We start from the raw sequence: 24,339 nt of genomic DNA on the forward strand, positions 1-24,339 counted from the left end.
GAGAAAAGCATGCCCGCTGTATTGTCACCAAGATGGTACCAGAAGAGATTGGAAGGACTGAAATGCAGCTCAGTGTAGAACACTTGGCCAGCATGCATGAGGCCCTCCCTGGGTTTGATCTCCAATACTACCTAAAAAAAAAAAAAAAGAAGGAAAGAAAGAAAGAAAAAGAAACAGAAAATAAATACTCTCCAGAAGACACTGGAGGGGACAAAGTAGGTAGGCCTTGCTGTTGGGTAGTGGAGTGGATTGTAACATTATGTGTTGCCTAGTGCCGTGTTATAGTCTGAGCTGTGGTTGAACCAAACCAGTTCTTTTTCCTTGGTTAAAATGTTCATTTTCAAACTGGGTGTGGTAGCACATGCCTATAATCCCAGTGACTGGGCGGCAGAGGTGGGCAAGACAGGAAGATTGCAAGTTTGAAGCTAGCCTCAGCAACTTCGGAGGCCCTATACAATTTAGCAAGACCCTGTCTCAAAATAAAAAATGAAATAAAAAAAAATATATTTATCACTGTCAAAAAAGAGATAATGAAAAAAAAAACCTCATAAAAAAATTAAAAGATCCGGGGATGTAGCTCCATGGTTAAGCACCCCTGAGTTCATTCCCCGGTACCCTGCCCCACAAAAGTTCATATTCAATAACTCTCCTAGAAAATTGGAGAGGTTCTCCAGACCTAGAGAAGAAGGCAGGTATTAGGAAAACAAAGCCACCTGAGACTAGTTCTTCCAGAAGCTTTGTAAGATTTTGTATTTAGGAATTTCTCAATGGCACCCCAAATGGAATTGGATAAATTTTATATCTTTGAAATGTACTCCTGAAAGGAAGCCTAAAAATCAACAATGAGCCCTGGTAGAGGGGAAGCCACCTGGAGGAGAACCCCCAGCATCTCTGGTAACAGACCAGCCCCTACAAACCTTAATCTTGAGCCACCATCTATAAGAATATCCAGTAGAACTGGCTTTCTCTGCTTCTTGGATAGCTGGAGGAAGGCTATACATCAGTGACTTGGAAGATTTGGTGGAAGATTCACCTCTAAGTGACTTCAAGGAGGAGGGTAGGTGGCTCTGGGAGATAAGACTTGCCCAGAGGGAAATAAAGTCATCTGTTACCTATGCATGCAGGCCTGGGCTGCTCAGGGCAGGGGAGTTCTGATTTCAGCATCTCCAGAAGTGGATGAAAGCTTCAGAAGAAGCAAAGTGGTTTCCACAGCAGAGCAGAAAACAGGAGGCACTCAGCAAGGGGTGAGTGGACAATATTTATACCTTCTCCCCTGTTCAAGAGCAGCCATCATAAACAGAAAATACCATCAGACTTCCGGTCTGTTGGAGGGTTGGAGGGTGGGTGTGGGGTGATGTCAGGGTAATGAAGAAGACAGGTCTGAGGTGGGGAAAAAAAAAAAAAAAAAAAAAAAAAAGAAGGGATGTGGCTCAGTGTTAAAGCACTTGCCTCGCATGTGTGAGGCCATGAGTACCATCCCTAGTGCAGGGAAAAAAAAAAATCTGAGGTGCTGTTAGCCCCCTGGGTGGGAGATAACTGGTGTAATAGAACTGGTGCTAGGTGCTACAGCAATGGGGCAACAGATATATATGGGGCTGTACTCTAGTCCAAAGAACATAGATCACTTCAGCAGGAGTTTCTGGTTCAGTCATACAAGGTGTGGTCCAGGAATGTGCATTTTGGACAAGCACTCAGGTGATGATGACACAGATGGTTGAATTCTGAAAAACTGTTATTAAGAGATGGCATCACCTTATGGGACAGTTGATCTAGTCTGGGTTCCCTTGCCTTTGTGTTTCTCTTCTTCCTCAGCCATATTTGTGTCTTGTTGCTGTCATGCTCCATATATGTGTTGTGGGATGTGTGAATGTGTGTGTTGGGTGAGAGCAGTGGGCAGAAAAGGAGGGATTGTGAAGTTTAATCAGGGACATATAACTTATTCGAACCATGATTTTCATTGGCATTAGTATAGCAGAAGAATCCCTTTAAAAACACTTTCAAATTCATTCTTCCCTTTACAGATGCTCTACAGATGTTTCTGAAACCTCATCACTGAGAACCACTAGTTTAGGAGCATTGCCAGAAGATAGTTCTTTGTGGTTCAGTGATATTTGTATGTGATTTGTATGGTATAGGTCATAGTCACACATCTGGATCCTGGGTAGTGCAGTAGGGGTAGGCAGAGTACAGGACCAAGCCTACTGCAAATTGCAGATGCTGTTGCTGCTTGAGCATTTCATGGGGATATCCAGAAGTGAGCATACTCTGACATTCTTCAAGTTCAATTGAGAAGACAAGGTGATGTGGGGGAGGGAGGGATTGTAGATGTGGAGTAAGCTGAGCCCCTGCTAATTATTCATTTGAGCATTTTAGTCATTGCTGAGTCATTGTGTAAAAATGTGTGTATGACTGGGTTGGCCTGCATTGCCTTGCCCCCTTTCCTTGGCTAGGTTCAGTTTCTTTCTGGTCCACCTATAAACACCAGGCTTAAAGTACCAACAGGGAATGACATTTATCCCATGTCTATGCTTTGTTTGGAAGGCTAGGTGGGTCTTCTATGTCAGGGAGAGTCACTGGGTGGTCATGTAGTTGAGTCATCTAGTTTTGTTGCCCAATGTTAGGTTCTTCCTGTAGTCTTCCAGGAAGGGCTTTTCCTTAGGGCTACTTCCTATCTCTCCTCAAACTTGACGGGCTGTGATCTAGGTCTTTTACAAATGTTCTCTATTAAATTTTATTTTGTCTGATCTTTTCATATTATATTCAAGCTATAATCCTGTGAGTCTGATGCTTTTCTTGTAGCAAGCACTTCTTATTGGGACATTTCTTCTTAATTTAGTCCTCTAGAAATGACACCCTCATGCCTATAAATTTCTGACTAGTTTCTGAGAGAAATACCTTCCTATTATGGGGCTTTTCTAGTTTGCCCTGTTTCAGGGATATATAAGTGTTTTTTTCAAAACATTCCTAGCTGGGTGTGGTGGTGTACACCTATAACCCCAGCAACTTGGAAGGCTAAGGCAGGATTGCACGTTGGAGGCCAATCAGGGCAACTTAGTGAGACCCTGTCTCAAAATTAAAAAATAAAAAGGGCCAGGGGTTTAGCAGAATGGTAGAGCATCCCTGGCTTTAATCCCCAGTACCAAAAAACAGAAAAACACAAATTTTACTCCTGATTTTTCTTCTAGCTCTCTCTTCTCTAGAGTTCAATTATTTAAGGTCCTTTCCCATGGGTTAAAGCTCAACATTTGATCTCTCTTCTTGATGATGGTTACATTTTCCTATGACTTTCTGTTTATAAGGTTTCCCTACCTACTTTTGTGTGAGGAAAATTAGCATACGTTGAGTGTCTACACTTAACAGGAGTGAGGTTATGGTTGGGGGGCATGTTTTTTGTGCCTATACATATGCCCAGGGTTCCATCTTTGCTGGCATTCATGTGTAGCCCCATAGACCTCTTGGCTGGGGTTTGCCACTTTTTCAGAAGGTGGACTTGCTTGTTTTGTTGGTGCCGTTTATATACAGAGAGATCTCTGTTTCAGGTGTGAATATCTTCCATGCATGTTTGTGGTACTCAGGGATTAAACCCGGTAGTGTTCTGCCTGTGAGCTATATCTCCAGCCTTTTTAAAAATTTTATTTTGAAACAGGGTCTTGCTAAGTTGCCCAGATTGGCCTCAAACTTATGATCCTCCTGCCTCCAGAGTAGCTGGGACTATAGGCATGTGCCACAATGCCTGGCTCAGATGTGAAACTGTATAGTGATAAATGATTGGATGGGTGAATGTCTTAAAATAGATGAGGGTGGTGGAGATTTGGGGAATCAATTATCTGTTCTATAAGCCATGAAAGTGGATAAGGAACAAATAGAAGGAATAAAGCAGGTGGGTGCTGTTACTCCAGGAAAAACTGGCTTTCTTGGCTTGTATATGTTTCTGTAAGTACAAGAACAGGTTTCTTTTTTCAGGCCTGCTGTAGACACTGCCCCATTTGGCCACTAGTGCTTCAGATTTTCTTATGTTCTTTCAGAAAACTTTGATTTTTGTTCCTTAAGCCATCCTCACATAGATTCTGGTTTAGAACAAAGACAGGCAAGATCATTTACACCTCTTGCCTCCTAGGAATGACCCTGATAGTAAGAAGGGACCTGAATTTGGGTGCTTCCTTAGGACCTGGGTATGTTAGAAACTCCAAGCTGTGGAAGACCAATCTTGATCCATCTATTCAGGCTTACTTTATGGATTGCAGGGGTGGTGCTGTAGAATAGGTATTGCTGGTCACCTCTAGCATTCTGCATAGTACTTGGCCTTCTGTCCACCAGAATGACCATAATGCATTGCTTTCTGGAGCAGAAGGGCTTCTACTAAAAACATCTGGTCTGAGATAGGGGCTGGGGAGGAATGCTTCCAGTCACTGGGAACACCAAATGATGTACCCTCAAGAAGCATGTTGATTGACATGTCAGCAGAGTTAGCCAGACTCTTTTGCCCCATAAATTCCAGGGTTCCAGGTAAGTACATTGTGAATTATGTGAATGTATCCCTTTCTGGAGATGCTTTGGTCTAAAGGGTGTTTGGTGTTCGAGGGCAAAAAAAGAGATTTATGGCTACCTCAGGTCTTAGTGAAAACATTCATAGTTCAAACTAAAGCCATCTTTTCCCAGCTGTAAGTCCCTAAAATGCATGACGCCATACCTCAAATTCCATGTCAGGTGTTTGCCAAGTTTTTCTTTTAAAATGTTTCTTCTCTTTCTCATTTTTTTGGCCATTATTTTCAGTTTTTATATACAAGTCACATTCCCAGAAAGCACAGAGTGAAAAAGCTTCTTTTCTCATACACATGCTGCTAAGAAAATAGTTTTATACACAGAATTTCAACAGGAGAAAAATACAGGGAGGGAAGGGTGCAAGAGAGATGTCGAAAGGCAGGGAAGGAAGGGTGATAGCAAGTGCCAGACTTCAGTGGGTTAGTTGCTCTTCCCTTCCCGTGCCTACATTTATGACTGGCATTTTTGGTATCATCTGAATAACCTGCAATTGGCTAAAGTTGGAGTTCTGAATTTTAAACATAAATGGGACAGAAAGTGAAATTCACAGAATGTGTAGGGACTAAGGACTAAAGGGTTTTCTTTCCCTCGTTCCCCTCCTACGTGTTCTGCACTGCTACTGCTGCTGCTTCAGTATTGACATATTCACAGAGCAGAGTGATTGAGAGACTGGAAAACTTAAGTCCCAGAACTGACTGACTTGTGAATATTAAATGGATAATGGTGGTGGAAACGGTGTGAGGGGAGGGATCTTGGCGATATGGGTGTAGGAGAGGTATCTGCAGGACATGGGAAATTTTGCAGGCTTTTCTTTGCTAAAATAAAATACCTCATTTTCTACCCTGTGCCACTTTAGCTGGGCTTTGGGGTTGCCAGAATTACCCGCTGGTGGTTACAGAGGCAATGAGGTTGGAGTGGGGAAGCTTCTCCTCGTTATTACTCTTCTGTTGTTTCTCCTGGTGATAGCACCCAACAATTGACATCAATTCTAGATCTTGAGATCTAGATCACAGACAGATCTTGACTCCTTTGGAATTGCCTCCAGCAGCTGCTGCTTAGTGGAGGAGCTGGAGCAGGAGCAAGGACAGAGGACAAAGGGGAGGAAAGCACACGGAGAATAAGTAACCATGCAGAGGCGAAGGAGGTTCAAGAAATGTCCAGAAATGTGATGGGACCGCAACAGAAAAGAATCAGTACATTTGTGGAAAAAAGTTATGAGAGGAAATGGAGGTAGGTGAAAGGGATTCATATCTCAATTTCAGAAACCAAACTGCCCCAGCTACCCCTTTCTTCCTGGGACTGCCAGGATACTTCTGGCAATATTGACGTTCTGACAACTGAAAATGAGGGGATATTACCTGTCCTGATAAATATTCAATTCAGGGCACAGGGACATGTCTCCTCAGGGTCCAGGCCCTTTTCCCCGGTACCAGCCCTGCCTCTGTGCCTGGGCACTGTGAAGGGAAGTCTGCACTGCTTCCAGTCCTGCAAGGATTGCCAGCCCCCTGGCAAGGAGTTAAAGCCATTTGGTCTTCCAGAGATGAGGCAGTCTAAAGAAACCCTTATGGGGGAGGGGAACACAAACAGGAAAAAAAAAAAACAAAAAAAAAAACACTTGTTGGGAGAGTTTTCTTTTTTTTTTTTTTTCTGTATTTTCCAAGTTTGTTTTTTCTTTAGTTCATTCCTCTGATCTCTCCATCTCTTCGTGCGCATGTGCACGCACTCTCTCACTCGTTTTTTGGTTGTGTGTGTTTCAGTTTTTAAAAGAACTTTGGATTTGCCGTTGGTGGGCAGCGCCGGTCCGCAGAGGCTGGACTGCCCCATGGCAGGGCTAGGACAAGGGGCAGGTCCACGGCTGCTGAGAGGATCTCTGTGTTTAAAGCCTTTGAGAACAAGTTACTGCAGTTTCCAGGGTGTGGGGTGGGGGTTGGCAGAGGGGTTCCTGTTGGTGGCTTCCCCTAGAGTCCAGGCCACAGTGGACCCCATCAGATGAGAGGGTTTTGAGGGAGGGGTGTGGGGAGAGTGAACTGGAAGCACTTCTCCCCCTGCCAACCTCCAGTTTGGTTAGAGTTTTGTGGGCTCCCTGCCCATCCCAGGCTCCAACCTTGGGAGCCAATTGGGTTTTTGGAAAGAGTTTGAGAGCACTATGACGCTCTATACAAGGGGGGGTAGGAAGAAGGGAGAGTAGCAGTTTATTTTCTGTCCCCCTTCTTTGTCTTGGGTTTTCTTTTTCCTTCTTTTTTTCTTCTTTTTTTCTTTCTTTCTTTCTTTCTTTCTTTCTTTTTTTTTTTTTTTTTTTGGTGTTTTCTTAGTCAGTGGAATAGTATGGGATAGTGTATGTTTATAGAAATGGGAGGGGGGCTGGGAATTCAGTTGGGAAATGGAAGATGGAACCGAGGGTAGGTTTATGTATGATACATAGACAAGTATGAATAATCAAGATGCCAACGTGTATGTGTGTGTCTGTGAAAACCTGGGCAAGGGCCACATCTGCAAGGAGCTGAGGAAGAGGATCAGAGTGTGTGTCTGTGGGTGAGGGAGGAGGCAGGACTCTGCTGGAGGTGGGGTGTGTGAAGCCCACTGAGGGTGGGAATTGAAAGATTCCCATGAGGTGGGCAGAGCCAAAGGTTGGGGTGAGGGATTTGAGTTCCCACCAAACACCCCTTGGGGTAGAAGAGGGACACCTGAGGCCCTCCTCTCTCCCTATCTTGGTTTATCTGTTTATAAAGCTAGAAGTGTAGAGGTAGTAGTAGTTTTTGGGTTGGAGTCCGTGTGAGGTAATCTTGCTTCCTCTTTGGCAAAAGCCACAGCAGCCGGGGCAGCAGTGGCAGCGTTGGTGATGGTGATGGGTGGGCCCCCTGGGGGTGGGGCCGCCTTGCGCCTGTGGGCCGAGGAGCGCAGGTGGGAGGCCAGGGCTTCACGCCCACTCAGCAGCACCTCACATGCCAGGCAGTGGTAGGTGCAGATGGGCACCCGGAGTGGGGGGGGCATGGGACCCCCAGAACCACGCCCAAAAGAAGCAGAAGGATCTCTGGTGGGCAGTAGCTGGGGCCTCCCCTTCAAATGCCATCTTGCATTGGCGGCACAGGTAGCGGTGAGTCACATCCACGGTGGAGATGCCAGTACTGCCTGTCAGCAGCTCATCAGCCTCCCCAGTTTCCCCCTCCCAGGAGTGGGCAATTCAGGAGGTTTGGAGGTGCTGTGGCTGTGGGCTCAGGGGGCTGGGGTGGTGGCTGGAGGAGGGCATTGGGGAGCAGCCCAATGAGGGTCTGAGGTATCACGGGGTTCATGGGAAATAGCCCCTTCTTCATGCCATAGAGCTGTTGAAAGTAGGTCCCCTGTAACTGGGAGCCAAAGACAGCTGGTGGTGCTGTCCCTGCTGCAGGGGGTAATGGGAAGGGCAGGAATTGGCCCCCTAACAGGGCTGGGACAGTGGCCTTCAATGCTTTGAGGTTCTTGAGGGCATCAGTGGAGGGATTGGTAGGGGCCACAACTGGCTTTCGCTCACCAGAGACCTTGTCCCCAGAGGGCTCAGTAAGTGGGCCTGGGACAGAGTCCGTGGTGCTTGCTGTGGAGCTGTCGGTTTGATCGGGCACAGGTCTCTGAGGTAAGGGGCGACCGGGGCCAGTAGTCTGGACCACTGTGGTAGCAGGCAGGACTGAAGTGGCAAGGCCAAGGAGGCCTGAGGAGGCTGCAGGGCCTAGGAAGATGAAAGGAGAGATGAAGGATTCACCACCCGCATTGACCTCTCTGCTCTCAACCACCTCCCGCCATACTCATATTCCCACCACCCAGCTAACACGCCCTCTTCCCTCCTTTCTCCTAAGAGCCAGAAGCAAAGGAGGGTCACAGGGAGAGACGACCTGGGAAAAGTCAAAAAGGAAACAGAAGTGGGTGGCATTAGAGGGTGGTGTTCTCAGAAGTCCAACTCCTCCCAGCTACCCCACTTACCTGAGCTGAAAGGAGCTAAGCTGCTGAGTGGTGGCTGGGCCAGAGCTGGGCCAGACAAGAGGACTGGGGCCAGGCGAGGCAGGGCTGGGGCAGCTCCAATGGGCACTGAGGCAGGTGTAGTGACAGGTGGGGCCTTGGCAGTTGGGGGGCCCTCAGGCGCTGGGGCCAAGTCGTAGCACTTGCTTTCATTCTTAAGCTGGGCTCGGACTGCCTCCTTGAGCTTAGCTAGGTGCTGGCGGGAAAAAAGATGGCCTCGGCAGGAAACATAGAAGTCATACTTGACATCACAGTAAGGGCAGTCGGTGCGCTGGGCTGCCAGGGGGCCCTCGCTATTGCCCCCACTGCTCCCAACAGCTACCCCCTGCAATTTGGCCTTCTTTTCCTTGGCTCGAGCATTCTGGAACCAGACCTGAATGACTCTCTTGGGCAGCCCAATCTCCTCCCCTAGCACCTCACACTCCTGCATGGTTGGAGTGCGGTAGGCTTCATAGCAAGCTTTCATGATCTTCAACTGCAGGCTGCTCATCTGGGTCCTGTAGCGCCGCTGCCCCATTCCATCTGGAACCCCAGTTCCACCCCCCGGTCCCCCACTGGTCCCTCCACTGGGGGACTCTGGTTCAGCCAGACTGGAAGCAGATGAATCACTTAGGTCTCCTGCAGATGGACTGCAAGCCTCACTCTCTGGAGAAGCTTTAGATGGTTCCTCTGGGACCTCATCTTCACTTGGTGGAGGAGGGAGTGCGAGAGGTAAAGGTGGTTCTGGTGTTGATGTGGTGGCCTCTTTCCCAGGTGGTAGGAAAGGCAGGGACCCTGCAGTAGGGGTGACTGTGGGATAGGGAAAAGCAGGTACTTCCCTCTTTGAGGCATCCCTCCCAGTCCCATCGTCTATCTTGCCCAATAGAAGGTTGAATTTGGGGAAAGGTGCAGGGGTGGGTGTGACAGTGGGTTTGCCTGCTGGACTGGGCACCCCTCCAGGGGTGCTTCGAAACTGGCCTTTCCTCTCCCGGGCCCTGGTATTCTGGAACCAGACCTGTACCACTCTTTTTTTGAGCCCCACCTCTTCAGAGATGCAGTCAAGCATCTTGCGTGTTGGATTGGAGTCCTGCATGTACCACCGGTACAGGATCTCCAGCTGCTCAGGCAGGATGGTAGTACGCAGGCGCTTGTCCCTGGGGGGCTCACCCTCCCCTCCACCCCCTACTTCACTGCCTGTGGGGGACAGGCTTCCCTCTTCATGCTTCCGTTTGAGGGGTGGGCCTGGCACTGGTGGGGTGCCCGCCACCAGAGGGTTTCGCTCCCCAAACACTAGCAAGGGTAGATCTAAGAGCTGAGGGGGAGCACTGGGTTGCACAGATGGCAGGAAATGTAGTCTGCGGTGACTGGTCAGTAGGTCCTGGCTGGGGAAAGTGATGGCACACTGATCACAGGTGTGAGCTGGGGAAGGTGAGGGAGGAGCCTTCCCTTCTGGCTCTTTGCCTCCTGGCTTTGTTGCCTCTGCCTGGCTTAGCTCCTCCATTTCTGGAGGTTCTGGTGATGAACCCACAGGCCCTGTTGGGGGTTCCAGGCTCTGTTCCTCCTCCACTTCTTCCTCTTCTACCTCTTCCTCCTCTTCCCCCCTCTCTGCCTCTTCTTCTTCCTCTTCAGGTGTCTGGTCATCATAGCATTTCTTGAGGTGCCGCACCAACTCAAAAACACAGGAAAAGGTGGTATGGCAGCGCCTGCAGCCAGAGGCTCCCCCAGCTCCTCCTCCTGTGGACACAGGCCCACCCTCACAGGCATTTTTGCGTGCTTTTTGGCGGGCATTCTGGAACCACACTACCACCACGCGGCTAGCCAGACCCAAGAGACTTGCGAGCCGTTCCACCTCTCCATCCTTGGGGTAGGCACTGGTCTCAAAGAAAGACTGCAGGGCCTGGGTCTGGAACTCTGTGAACTTGGTTCTGGAGAAGCGGCGGCCTGGAGGAACTAAGGAAGGAAGATTCCCTCTGGAGCTTTCTTCTTCCTCTAAGGGCCAGCGTCCTCCTGGCCGGCTTCTCTCTTCAGGGGCACGGGCCCCTCCTGCCTCAGGCTCTGGGACCAGGAAAGGTGGGCCCAGTTGGGGAGCAGGTGGCTCCAGAGACCCATCAGGAGGTTTCGGGGGCTCCACAGTGGGTGGGTATAGGCTATCATAGCTCTTTCGAAACTGAGCTGCATATCGGCTCAGAGCCTCAAAAGGCAGAAAGCGGCGGTGGACATGCTCCTCATGTGTCTTGAGGATGAGCATATTGGAGAAGAGTTTCCCACAAGCTCCACAGGCCAGCTTATCCCCACCCCCCAGGGCCTCCGGAGGAGGAGGTGTTGGAGGAGGGGGCACAGCTTGCTTCCCTTCATTATACTGAATCACCAGCTCAAAGCCAAAGTTCTCTAGAAGGGCTTTGGCTGCAGTGCGGGCAGCCTCATTGGGTGATGGTTGGGGTGGTGAGGAGGGCCCTGCCTCACTCCCCTCCTCGGCCATGGGGGGCCGCTCCCATTCCTGCTCAGCCAGCTCAGCCTTGGGGGGTGGGGGTGGGGGAGGTGGGGTGGCAGCTGGTAGGGAAAGCATAGGCGCAGGCCCAGCCAGTGCCAGCTTGGGCCCCACCTTGAGGTCATGGAGGTAGAAGGGCAGAAGCAGCTGCTGCTGTTGGAGCTTAAGCAGTGATTCAGGCACCAGAGGGAAGTGGGGTAGAACTGGTGGAGTGAAGAGAGGGGCTGGGAATCGGTGCAGGTCCAAGGGAGGGGGAGGTGGGGACAGGAAGGGCAGTCCAGATATGAAACCACTGGGATCGGGCCCCTTTTTTTCGGTGCCCACCTCCCCCTCTGTCTCTCCTTCCTTGGGTTCTTCTTGGCTGCGCTCTGATCCCTCAGACTTGGTGTCTGTCTTGGCCCCCCGTGAGCGAGTCTGATGCAGAACTGATCGCATGTGGATCTCCAGGGTGGAGCTCTGGTTGTAGGAAACTCGACAGACTGTGCACTTAAAGGGCTTGTCTGTGGTAGCAGCAGTGGTCGGTGGGGCACCAGCTTCTCCCCTAGTAGGGCCAGAGGGGTCAATGGCTGCCTTCTTCATCTTATGAAGGTGGGAGACAGAATTATAGTGAACCAAGAGGATATTCTTCTGGGTGAAGGACTCTTTACACACAGTGCACTTATAGGGCCGGGCAGGATCAAGAAACTTGTCAAGGGCAAAGTTGGTGGTCTTCCGATAGGTCAGAGGATGGCGAGAGTCAGCTGGGGTTGGCTCTGCAGAGCGGAGCTCTCCCACAGTCCCCTCTTCCTCCTCAGCCATTGTAGATGGAGGAGCCATTTCTTCAGCTTGGGCATCAGGCCGCACAACAGGAGATGGGGCTGAAGAAGAGGGATGATCAGGGCTTCCCGATGGCTTGTCTGGGACCTCGACCTGGGCCTGGGGAAGCTCAGGAAGAGGATCTGGGCTGGCTTCTGGGGTCAAGTTAGGGCCTTCTATAAGAAAGAAAAGAGGGTACAATGAGAAGGGTACTTTGGTCACCTCTCCACCCCATCTCTCAGATCTAGGGTGACAGACCTGGCCTTAGTCATCTAGGACCTTCCTGGTACATGAAGACCAAGTACCCTTTCCCGTCACATTGGCAGTGTGCTGCTGTCCCCTTCCTTACCTGCTGCCTGGTCTCTGCTGGGTGTGGGCTCTGGCCCAGGAGTAGGGGGTGCTGGGCCATCCTCCAGAGGGCTTAGTGTGGGTCCAGGCAGCACTTTGGTCATAAAGGTCATCTCTACAGTTGTGGCCTGTAATGTGAGAAATCTGAGTAGCTTCATCACCACTACCTACCACCCGCTATGCTACTCTAGACCCATCTGCTCTGTATCTATACCTGACCAGTGCCAAGCTTCTCTTCCCACAGATTCAACCTCATCTCTGGATAAAACTCCCACCTAATTGCTGCCTTTTCCACAGATGAGGGCATAAACTGCTGCCTCTCTTCTCTGGTTACCTCCTTCCCCAAGCTGAAAATCATCTTTCTTAGAATCCACCTGGCCCTCACAAGCCAATGCCTTCTGTCACACAACTCTTCTCAGGAGTTAATAGAAGTGAGGGAAAAGCTGTTTTCTCATCCAGGAGCAGAGGCAGCTAGATAAGCTCAGTGCTGAGCATCCCTCCAACTCCAGAAGCTCACTTAAAACCTGTGAAATACTATTTTCTCCAACACCAGTACATACACTGCTTGCCTGGATACACCTGCCTCTTCCTCCCCTCCTGAGCAACCCTGACAGGCTCTACTGTACCATCTTCACCTATGCCATACTCACCACAAGCAGCAGCTTTTCCACACACTCGGGCACCACATTGTGAAGGTGGCTGAGGTGGAAATGCAGGGCAGGCCGGCCTACCAGCTGCTCCTGGCACAGTGGGCACCTGTATTTAGGCTGCACTGCATGCTGAGAAAGGGTATGAGCCTTGACCTGGTCAGACTCCGGGCTCAGGAAGCTGCAGTATGGACAGCAGTATACCTGGGGAGTACATATGGGTGGTAGAGGAGGTATCAGGGAAGTGGGTATCCACCATGACACAATCCTTCAGGTTTCTCAATGTAACACTGTCCCCCAACTCCCCAATAGGAGAAGCAAGCCAGGTTAGGCAGGCATAGCAGCCACCCAGCCTCTGCTGTAAGTCAGGAAAGCTGTCTCCTTCCTTGTCTTCCTTGGACTGTGACAAAGGCCTAGCTCAGTCTCCTATCTTGCCTTTTTTCTTTTGCCCTTCCCCACCATTCTGCCCTCTGTCATTATTTTTATTTTTTTCTAAATTTGTGTGTTTGTGTGTGTGTGTTTGTGTCTTTCCCTGATTACAGCACTATTTCAATTCTCCAGCTTACAGATAGCCCTGACCTGCCTCTACCTTGAAGTTAAGTTTCCTTTCATACATCCATCTTGTCTCTTCTCTGTGGAATGCCTCCATTTTCTCTGGGCACTTTCAGGACCCAGGGTTCCCTTGTTCCTGCCTGCTTTGTCTCTCCAAATTCCCTGACTCTTTCCTGTAGCAGGGCCGTACCTGTCTGCTTGGAAGCTTCTTGCTTAGCAGGCCACCCACACATGTACACTTCTTTTTGGGGGCAGAGGGGTGCCAGGGTTGAACTCAGGGGCACTCAACCACTGAGCCACATCCCCAGACCTATTCTGTATTTTATTTAGAGACAGGGTCTCACTGAGTTGCTTAGCGCCTCACTGCTTTGAACTCTCGATGCTCCTATCTCAGCCTCCCAAGCTCAGGGATCACACTTCATCCAGCTATGCACCCTACCTAATTATAAACAAACACCACAGCTCCCCCAGTGGCCCAGGAAAATTCTGACTTGGCCTTGTCAGCACAGTCTTACTCCCCACCTCTGGAGAGTGGAGCCATGAGAGGCAGTTGTCACCTGACTGCCTGAACTGTCCATCCTGCATTGTCCATCAGACTTGTCTCTGGCTCACTTCCTTTCCTGTCATCTGTCACTGGCCTAGGCCTATGTGTGAGGAAGTGGGTGGTTACAGAGGAAGGAAATCCAGGTGCTCATCTTAGTGCATCTGCTAGCTCTGTGAGTGGGAACAGGAGTTAGGAAGAGGAGTAGCTGAGGACCCAGGCATCTGCATGCTGCAGTCCTGTTTGGAAAGAGCAGGGTGCAGGATGGCTTCCCAAGACCAGAGGCTGGGAATCTCCTCAGAATCAGCATTTACAGGCCATAAGCTCAACTACTCCTGGGTCTTGCCTAAGCCTAAATCCTGGGAATTTACAGGTCTGTGGGACTTACTATCAGGGTGAATCATTTGACTGGTGCCTTCACCCTCAAGGGAGTGCCAGGACAATTCTGTCCAGGCTCAGGGATTTCTTTTCTGTGGGGCATGAATATCCATGTCTAATTCCTTCTGTGGCAGGTCTTTTATTTTTGTCTTTCTTGTTTCATTCCTTCTTCCATCTACCTCCAATATTTTCTACCCTCAATATCTCTTAACCTTCTCTCAAATTCCTGTTGTCCCTTCTTATCATCTCCCACCATGCTCCATCCCTTGGGGCCAGCTCTGCCTGGCATGTGCTAAACATATAAGTGGCCATGGTTGGAATTTCTCACGTGGTATTCTGAGTGAAATTAGTAATAAGCATGATAAAAGCCTTTAGAATATGAGCAGATCTCAGTAAAGCCAGACCCCCACCTCCGCTCATCCCAGTTACCCCAGTTCTGACCGTGGTCTGGTTGGCACTGTCTCTGGAAGGCCCAGTCCTATTCTCTGCCTCTTCAGAAGCTGAGGATGAAAAGAAAGGAGATTAAGGGACTCTGACAGCCCTCCCTCTTCCTTTCACAGAACCCCCCAGCCCTTAAGATGATTTGTAGCAAGGAGCTTTCAGGGTAGGGAGTGAACTCCAGAGAAGGAGAAAGAGCAAGAGTAGCCAGTAGCCAGGTGAGGCCTTCCGGGACTAATTCCAAGTTGGCACAATGGCCAGGTTTGGGTCCTCAGAGAGGCTCTGATGAGCCCTTCCTTTGATCAATTTTGCTCCTTTGTGCAGGAGACCTTGCTGGATGCTTGAATTTCTGCAAGGTCCCATGAGCATCTTAGGATGTATGAAGATGGGGGGAAAGGAAGGAAAGTGGATCAGAGGAATGACTCACCCAACTGCTCTGTCTTGTTCTGGGCCTCTTTGTCAAGGGTGGGTGGCTCAGCTAAGGGGGTGACAGGAGTCTTCCCTGTGTAAGATAGGGAGAGTCAGCTGAAAGAAGAAGCATCAGGGAAGGAAGGACAGAGGAAGCATGACAAGCAGCCACTCAATGAAGAAGAAAAGGATGGGTGAATCTACCAAAAAGAAACACTCATACAGAGGGCCAAGGGAAAAATTAGAGTCAGAACAAGAGGGCCTAAGAAATCATCTTGTGTGAGTCCAGCCCCTTGTCCTCTTATAGAAACAAGTCCAACAGTAGGCAACAGAACCTAGACTAAACTTGGCTCCACATCTTGACTGACCTTGGAAGCAGGGAGCCCCAAGACTATAATGGGAGGGGCACTCAAGAAGGAAGCTGAGTTTGAATGGCAGCAGCAGCTAAGGTGAGCTGGAGGCAGTAGGTCTAGCTGGGAGAGGAGATTACCACTCAAGTAAGAATTGACAGATGTGTAGGAATTTATTTTCGGTGGCAGCCTAATTAAAGTGTTAAAGTTCCTTAACTCCATTCAGCCCTGCGCCAGGATCGTTAGCTATTGATCTGGGCCCCTCCAGCACTTAACTCCAGCCAGCATATTGGCAATTCAATTAGCACCAGTCAATGCTGCCTATTCCTGGTTCCTGCTGCCTGTGCCCTTGCCCTTACCCACCACTGGCCTCTCCAAACCCTGGATACCCATGCCCACCTCTAATAGCCCCTTCAGACTCTTCTCCTGCACCCTCTGGATCAATGGCACCTGGCTGGCTGTTCCTGGCCTCTGCTGGTACAACCTCAGCTGCCTAAGGGGGACTCTAAGCCCAGCCTTAGAGCTGAAGACCTCCTAGGAAATAGGAAGAGGCTGGGAAGCTTGTCAGGGTCTCTTCCCATCCCTGCTGCCTTTGGACTATGCCCACAGCTCCCATCTCTTTCCAAGTCCTGGCTTAGCACAAGTCAGGTTCTGTCCTTTTCTTTTTTTTTTCTTTCTACCTTTCTTTCCTTCTTGACCGATCCAGCCTGCCACCTCCTATACACAGTGGTGCTAGGATGCTACTCACTGCTCAGAATCACTGGGTGATTCCTCCTCACCTCCCTTCCTATTCTCTGTTCTCCACCCAGCAAAGTCCCTGTCCTTCTCTGTCTTCCTGCAACAGCCTCTTGTTCCTTCTTGCTGGGCAGCCCCAATATTCCTGAAACCCATATCATATATTTTCGTCCTCTCACAGCTCCTTTCCACTTGCTACTGATGGTCCAAAGACCCATTTCTCTTTATGTGTCACTTGCCTGTCAGCTCCCTGCACCCTGCTGCCCTCCTGTCCAGCTCTTATTCTCCAGTCCCCACTTCCTCACCAGGAGTTTGGAGTGGCCCATGGCTGAAGCTCAGGATGCTCTGAAGACCTGAGAGTCCTTCCTCTGCTGTGGGGCCATTCTGTAGCAGCTGTAGACGCCTCTGGGCCTGGGCATCGCGATGGGCAGGGGCACGCAGGTGTTGCAGCACAGCCAAGCGGGAGGGTGTCTCCCAGGCACACAGCAGGCAGCGGTAAAGCCCCGGCTCTGTGCCCACCTCTGCTCCCTCCATTTCCAGCAGAAACTAGAAACATGGGAAGAGTCTGGCTTAGGCCCAGAAGGGTCATCTCCAGACCTTAGGGGACTTCTTTGCCTCCCCCAGTGGAGCCTGACTAGCAGCATCCCCCTGCCCCATTCAACCCTTCCATCTCCTGGGCCCCTATTCCTTTCTATGGCCACCTGAATATTACAGCTTTTTTTTCCTCCCAATTTTTTTCTCTTCCTCCTACCTGGACTCCCTCCTAGTATGTGAATGGAATCTTGTTCCATCCTCTTGAATTTCTGGTGATGTAAAGGACTGAACTAACATGGAACCCTCCCTCCAGCCCCAGATACCAGAAGAGCTGAATAAAGTCTGTTTTACTTCATCATGGTCTCTTACCCTTGATGTCTTTCTCCAGGTCTGCCCAAACAGTATATTACTCTGGTGCAGACTTCTTCATTTTTGTCACCCCGAGTTTTTCCATCACTTCCCTACTCTGCCTCTCTTCCTTCCACCCCCATCCTATTCACCTTATCTTTCTTGCCTCCTGCCTTAGGCTTACCTTGTAGATCTGGCTGTTCTCTTCATGGGCTGACCCCCGGGCATGCAGCTGCATCTTCTCCTTGCTGTTGGACTCAAAGTCACAGATGTTGCAGCGCAGGTGCAATGGGTTGACAGACCCATAAGGGGTCCCATCCCCCAAGGGGACTGGGGAGGGGGTGCCCATGGCCCCACCCCCCTCCCGAAGGTGGGCTGCCAGCTGGTACTTCTGAGCATGTTTGTCAGTCTTGAGGTGGAGCTGGAAGTTGGCCTTGAGCTGGGTGCCATAGCAGCAGAGCTTGCAGCGGTGGGTGTCACCAGCCACCTCCTTCCATTCAGCTTCTGGGAGGCTCCGGCCTACGCTGCAGTGGTAGAGCAGCAGCTCCAGGCTGTCTGTGCTAAAGGCTTGGCACACTAGGCAGCGGAACACCTTTGGGGACGGGCTATCATCTGGGGGTGGTGAGCTGGGCAGGCCATCTGACGAGGAGCCCAGGAGCTGACTTGGAGGCAGATGGGCCTCAGGGGAAAGGCTGCCAGGGGCTAGAAGACAGAGATAGATTAGTGTCCAAGGAAGAGAGGGGGCAGGGTCAGTTTGCTAAGCAGGGAGGCTGGTTAATGAGTAGGAGAGTGCTCAGAGGGAGTTGTGGTTACCTAAGTGAACTGGCCTTGGAAGAAAGCAGAGAATAATTTGGCTTGAGTAAGGGGAGAACAGTAGAGTTCAGGGAGCTTACCAGGTGTCGGGAACTTGCGGGCAGGTGCTCCAAGATGATGGAAACCATTGAGAAGTAGCTGGGCTTCCAGGGGCTTGTCTGGCCTCAGCCCCGGGCCAGGCATGGGAGTCTGAGGCTGCCCTAGGACCTGAGGCCCAAAGTACTGGAAGAGTTCAGGAGGGTTGGTGGGAGCAGCCCCTGGTGGGGGAGGAGGTCCTGGCCCCACCAGCCCGGGTGGCAGGCCCAGTGGCAGTCCCTGGTGCAGCATTAAGACATTCTGCATGTGCTTCTCAGAGGTCATATGGATGCGCAGGTTGCGGGAGATGTTTGTCTCATAGCTGCACACTTTGCACTGCCAGGACGATTTGGTCTTGGGCTCTTTGTCACCGGCGGAGGGTGGGAGTGATGCCTCTGGGGGACTTCCCTGCCCTCCTGGCCCTGCCTGGAAGCCCTGCAGGTTGGCCAGGTGCTTGTCAGACTGCATGTGGATGCTGAGGTTGCCTTTGGTGGTGGTAGAGTAGTTGCAGACGTCGCAGCGGTAGGGCTTATAGCCACAGTTGTAGCTCTCTCCACGAGCAAGGCGGGGGTGGGCTCCCCCAGCGCTGCAGTAGCTGCAGTGACTGTTGCTCTCAGGGTGCTTTTCCCTCATGTGCACATCCAGGGTCTGCTGGTACTTGTAGTGCCAGTTGCACTTGGGACACTTGAGTGTCTTGCAGGAGTTGCGTGAGTGTAGCAGGGACATGTGGCTGGATAGGCTGAGGCCCTGGAAGGCTGCAGGGGCTGGAGTGTAGTCATCAGCCAGGCGGTAGGGCTGGGGTGGGTCGTTGGGGTCTTCGGGGGAGCCCACTGGAGCAGAAAGAGTTGCCCCCTCCTTGGAGGTGGGTGAACTTTGGTTGAGTGGGGGACAGAGCCCTCCATCCTCTTCTTGCCCCTCAGGGAACCAATCTGGCCCTGCCTCGCCTGCTGCTACTGGCGATTCTTTGGCTTGGGTTGCGCTGGGGTCCCAGGTGGTTGGGGTTGTGGGTGGGGAGGGTGGGCTGAGAGCCATGACTTCTTCAGCAGGGAGGACAAGGGCCTGGACTTCTGCCTCAGAAGGGCCATCCTTGGTCTGGGCTACATTTGCCTCCATGTTTGCCATGATGCTGTCATCAAGGGGTTTTTCAAGAGAGGGGCAAGTGAGGGGTTTTGGTTCCAGAAAGCTTATGAGGGCCATGCAGCCCTCTTCCCCCCCCTGGAGCACAGCTGGGCTACACAGCAGGCCCTGATGTTGGGCAGGAGTTAGCTTCACCCCATGAGACTGTGTGTGCCCCATAAAGGCCTGAGGCCTGCTGAAACCCAGGCGGCACAGAAGGCAGAGCCAGAAAAATGCCCTGTGCTCCCCTCTGCTCCCTATGGGGCCATCTTTGGGATCTTCGGGTGGGTTTGGAGCCAGCTGGTAGCTCCAGAAGGCTCCATCCCTTCCCTCACAGGCAGCCGGAGATGGCGCTGAGGTATCCTGGGACAGAATTTGGTCAGAAGAGCTAAAGCCTTGGATTGGGTCAAAGCCGTGTTGGATGTGAAGGGTGGTAAGATGTGCAGGTGGTGGGTGGGCAAGGAGGGGCAGGCTGGGCTCTTTCTTGATGCCTGCCTCACCCCAGGGGAAGCCCTTTGGTAACAGGAGTTCACTGCTGCCTGCCAGGGATAGCCTGGCCACTAGGTAGACTTCGCCACCAGGTGTGAAGAATAAGTGGTTTTTTAGGTCCATGGGAGGGAGCGCTTCCTCCTCCTGCTCCTTTTCTTTCCCCACCCCCACGTCCTTTGGTGGGAAGTGACCATAGCCAGGCTCCTCTTGGGGCTCCCCAATCTCCTTTGGTGGGATGAGGCCACAGCCTGACTCCAGAGGCTGTCCCCCTGGCTCTGAGGGCCTCATGCTCTCAGAGGTGGAGGGGGCAGTAGGGGGATCTTTGGTGACAGGATCAGAGGGGGTGTTAGAGGAGGAGGTGTCCGGAGGTGGGGACAGGGCATTGTGCCCGGGGGAGGGGGTGGTGCCAGTGGTAGAGGCTGAGTTAAGGGTGGCCATGGTAGACGGAGGCGTGCTGGGGGTTCATTTCAGCGTACCAGCCAGTACCCTGCAGGACAAATGGAGAGAGAGTACTGTGAGGCCACAGGGACCCCAAGTAGGTTAAATCTCCGGATACTTTAGCTCCATTCTCTTCCCTGGCCACCAGACTGAGACACCCCCTGCAAACTTGAAGCTTTACTCAGTGTCTAACAGACTTTGAAAGTAACATGTCCAAAGTCAGAATTCATTATTTCTCCTCAACCTGCTCCTCCCCATCTTGCTAATCTCAAAATGGTACCATTTATCTAGTTGCTTAGACTAAAAGCCTAAAATTTTCTTTTTTCCTCTTGCCCTTCCCTGTGTCCAGGTCTATAGCCACCTCTAGAATGTGTAAAACCCTGCACTTATCATCTTTGCCACTAGCACTATCCTGGCCCAGGTCATTATTATCTCTGAACGAATGCAACAGACTCATCCACATTAAACTCCCATTTCTACTACTGTCCCTTCCAATCTAGTCTCCCTCCACCCAACAGCCAGAATGATCTTTTATTTAATTTTCAATTATGAAAAGCACCAAACATTTATAAGTACACCAAATTATATGAGGAAGCCCTTTTTACCCATCATTCAGCTTCATCAACCATCAATACATGACCCACCTATTTTCTTTGTGTCTTCATACACTTCCATACCTTTTCATGTACCATTTTCTTTTTATTTTACCAGGGATTAAACCCAAGGTGCTTCACCACTGAGCTACATCCTCAGCCCTTTTATTTTTTTTTTTTGTGACAGGGTCTAAATTGCTTAGGACTTGCTAAGTTGCTGAGGCTGGCTTAAAACTTAACCATCCTCCTGCCTCAGCCTCCCAACTGGGATTACAGATATGTGCTACCATGCCCAGCTCACAGCTTATGATTGTCTTTTCTAACATGTAAATTATACTATATTCTTAAATGTTTAAAATCCATCAATGCTTTCTCACTGCATTCTGATTAAAATCCAGACTCCTTTCCCTGACCTATAGAAGGGACTGCCTGCAAAGGTACATCTTTTTCTTTTTTTGGTAATGGGGATTGAATCCAGGGTACTTACCCACTGAGCTACATCACCAGCCCTTTTATTTAATTAATTAATTTAATTTTGAGTGAGAGTTTCATTAAGTTGCTTAGGGCTTTGCTGTATTACTGAGGCTACTTGTGATCCTCCTGCCTTAGCCTCCCAAGTCACTCCAAGATGCATTTTAATGTACTCCATGCTGCCCTGCTCTAGTGTACTGGCCTTTTCTTTTTGGTCTTTCTCAAACATGCCAAGTTCATTTCCACCTTAGGGCTCTTGCCCAAGTGTTTAGTCCCCCTAGAAAACTTGTCCCCCACAGTCTTGCATGGTGTGACACCTTAACATTTAGTTCTCTGCTTAAATATCCTCCAGCAGGCCTGTCCTCTCTACAAAGGGTTACTTTCTTCAGAATTTTTTTGCCACCTGACATTTCCTGGCTTACTTATCTCATCCCACTGAAGGCAAGTTGCATGAGAGCAGGTCTCCCCTATTCTATCTGTTGTTCTATCACTAGTACAGAGAATGGTACCTGTCACACTGTCACAGTCTATATCTGTTTTTTTTTTTTTTTTTTTTTTTTTTCCCCTCCAGTACTGGGGATTGAATCTAGGGGGCACTTTACCACTGAGCCCCACACACCCCCCTTTAAATTTTTTATTTTGAGACAGGTTCTCACTGAATTACTTAGGGCCCCATCAAGTTGCCAAGGCTGGCTTTGAACTTGTGATCTTCCTGCCTCAGTCTCTGGGTAGGTGGGATTACAGATGTGTGCCACCATACCCAGTTAGCCAGTGTCTTTTGAATGAATGAACTTTGGAGAAGACCCTTAGATTTTCTAAGCCCTGAAGAAATTCCCTAAATCAAGGTTCTTCTTGCCAGAGATAGGCTGTAACTGATCCCCCTAGCACACAGGCATTGTGCTGCTCTCTGATGCTTTCCAGATCCATCTCTGGTCAGGAACATGCGGAATAGTTTCCCTGGCCAACTTAAAGACAACTCCTATGTTGCTTCCTCTCCAAAGAGATGAAAAATAATACATCATAGAAATATTACTAATAGCTATTAAATACATGTACCATGGTTCCTAGCACTATGCTAAATGCTTTTCAGGTAGCCCATTTAATCTCCCAGCAGCTTTATTTTCCAGATGAGGCAGCTATGAAACAGAGGTTAAGTGAGTTACTGATGGTCACCAGCTCCAAGGTGGTGAAACTCGAAAATAATACAAGACAGGCAAAATGTGCTTCCAAAGAACTAGAAATCAGTAATCCTGGGCTGCCTTCAGTTCACTAGGCCCATCAAGGCTCACAACATTTTAACTGTGATCCTCCCCTCAAATTGACCAATCCTCTGTACTTCTTCCATCCCTTACTTCTCCATGTCCCAAGCTCCATCTACATCCTGTCCCACTATCCCTATCAGCAGATCTCTAATTACTAAACTTCTGGCACTCAGGCCATATGCTTTAGGGAAGGGGTAAGAAGGATGACCTTTTTCCTTGGACCACCTCTAACCCTTGCCTCCAGATTCCTAGATTTGGAATGTTCTTCCTCTGGCCCCATCCAGCTAGCAGGCCCCCACTCTCTCTTTCCTCCTCCTCCTCCAAAGGGGGTCTAGCCAGGCGTGAAGTCAGAGCCATTAAGGAGCTGGAGAGAGACTGGATTAGCATGCTAATAAAAATGCAAATTAGTACCTGGGAAAAGGGTGAATGGGATTGGGGGGGGGAGGTGGGGAGTTAGAGAACCAAAATGTAAGTGAAGGAATTGGACTGAGAGTAGATTCCTATATAAGCCAAATGTAGAAGCCCTAAAGTTGTTGGAGAAAGATTCTTTCTACATATCCTTGATGGGAGGAAAGCGATAGTGTGCTGGCTAGGATCTGACATGCCTATCAATCCCAACGGCTGGGCTCCACCACCATTGATTACCCGACCAGGTGTTAAGAGCCAAGGCCCTGCTGCTGAGGGCTGAGTGTGGTAGGTGCTCTCTCCCAGCTGGTCCAACCAAAGAGCCTTCTTGCCCACGGTGATGGCTCCTTTCTGGTCCGGACTTACAACTCTGCATCACAGTTCAGAGGAGACCTAGGCAGACAAAAACCCCACATCCAGAGGAACTCCAAGGCTTTCTCTCCCAAGTGTCTAGTTCCCAGGCCTGGACAAAGTGTTGATTCTTGGCTGGAAACCAAGGGAGCTAAGCTAAGCTTTGGCTAGCTTGTGGGTGAGACCCAGATCTGCCCAGGGTAGGTCGGCAGCTGTTTAAAATTGCAAATCCCTTCCCCACCTCCCAACTTCCCCCTCCTCCTCGTCAGGAAAGAATTTCAATTGCAAATTTATCTCTGCCTCAGTGCCTGCCCCTTCCCCACTGCACCAACTCCCCCTCCCCCTTTCTTCTCTGCTTCTCTCATCACCCACTATTTATTATAAACCTTTAGCTGCAGTAATTACTTTTCCACTTTTCTTCCTCCTTCCATTTACCTCTTCCTCCATCATTTCTTCTTTCTCTGAATCTCGTCCTTTCCTTTGCCTTTCCTACCTTGAACTGGAGATGACACAGAAAGAGGCCTAAAAATCATCTCTGCCAACCTACCACCTTCAGGTCAAGACCTGTTCACCCTCAGACCTTCCTTTAGGTCCTGCCTTGCTTAAGTGCATCTTTTCTCCCTTGGGACATGTCTCAGATGTAGGTAAAAGAAGGCCACTGTCACAGGTCCTAACATTCCTGCCTTGGAAGGAGGAAGCAGGCAGGTCTGGTGAAGAGTGGAAGTAGGGAACAACCCAAAGGAAGGACCTGAGCAGAGGTGAGGGCTGGGGGCCTCTGGAAGAAAGGGGATAGGGGAGCTGAGCAGGCAGTGGCAGCAGTGTGATTAGAGTGGAGATTGATGTGAAGGGGCGCAGAGAGAGTCAATAAAATGAGAGGATCACATTAGAGGCGACAGAGAGAGCTTTAAATTACAAGGCTGCTGCCACCGAGGGGGATGGGAGGAGTGAGGCCTGGAGCCTAGGGAGGGTGGAGAGTCTGAGGGTGTAGTTGTCCCCAGAGATGAATCTGCTAGCTCCAAAATGGCCCTCAGTCTCCAACGCTCCCTTGCTGCCCCTGCATTCCATCCTCCCTCTCTAACATAACACTTCATTCCCTCACAGGGTGAGGAGGGGAGGAAGGGAGATATGAAAGAAACACAGAGAATATATATTTTTTTCTTTCTTGGTGTTGGCTTTTTTCTCCTTCTACACCTGAATTACTAGTTGTTCCTCAGAGGAAGGAAGGATGGAGACGCTACTTTTATAGCTCAGCAGGA

The 24,339-nt window shown here is 50.1% G+C and overlaps 1 protein-coding gene and 1 long non-coding RNA gene across 3 annotated transcripts in view; one reads left to right on the plus strand and one right to left on the minus strand.

Moving 5' to 3' along the window:
- Nucleotides 1-492: 492 nt before the first annotated feature.
- Nucleotides 493-24,339, plus strand: part of LOC124976659 (uncharacterized) — a 36,066-nt gene continuing 12,219 nt past the window's right edge. Inside the window, exons 1-3 of one of the 2 annotated variants that reach the window (XR_007107038.1) lie at nt 493-1,244; nt 5,591-5,772; nt 19,412-19,507. This is a non-coding gene — a long non-coding RNA (uncharacterized LOC124976659). Of the gene's footprint in view, nt 1,245-3,092; nt 5,773-19,411; nt 19,508-24,339 lie in introns of those variants that run through there. The other variant, XR_007107037.1, reaches the window with a different exon arrangement.
- Zfhx2 (zinc finger homeobox 2) overlaps nt 6,851-24,339 on the minus strand; it is a 29,755-nt gene continuing 12,266 nt past the window's right edge. Inside the window, 12 exon segments of the mRNA XM_047539424.1 lie at nt 6,851-7,557; nt 7,559-7,707; nt 7,710-7,733; nt 7,736-8,242; nt 8,494-11,967; nt 12,141-12,267; nt 12,790-12,990; nt 14,699-14,757; nt 15,123-15,197; nt 16,494-16,734; nt 17,255-17,772; nt 17,964-20,050. Coding sequence (XP_047395380.1) covers nt 7,264-7,557; nt 7,559-7,707; nt 7,710-7,733; nt 7,736-8,242; nt 8,494-11,967; nt 12,141-12,267; nt 12,790-12,990; nt 14,699-14,757; nt 15,123-15,197; nt 16,494-16,734; nt 17,255-17,772; nt 17,964-20,001 — 7,707 coding nt within the window. The 5' untranslated portion in view covers nt 20,002-20,050 and the 3' untranslated portion in view covers nt 6,851-7,263.

Source organism: Sciurus carolinensis, chromosome 2, assembly GCF_902686445.1.
Source record: "Sciurus carolinensis chromosome 2, mSciCar1.2, whole genome shotgun sequence".
Lineage (NCBI taxonomy): Eukaryota > Metazoa > Chordata > Mammalia > Rodentia > Sciuridae > Sciurus > Sciurus carolinensis.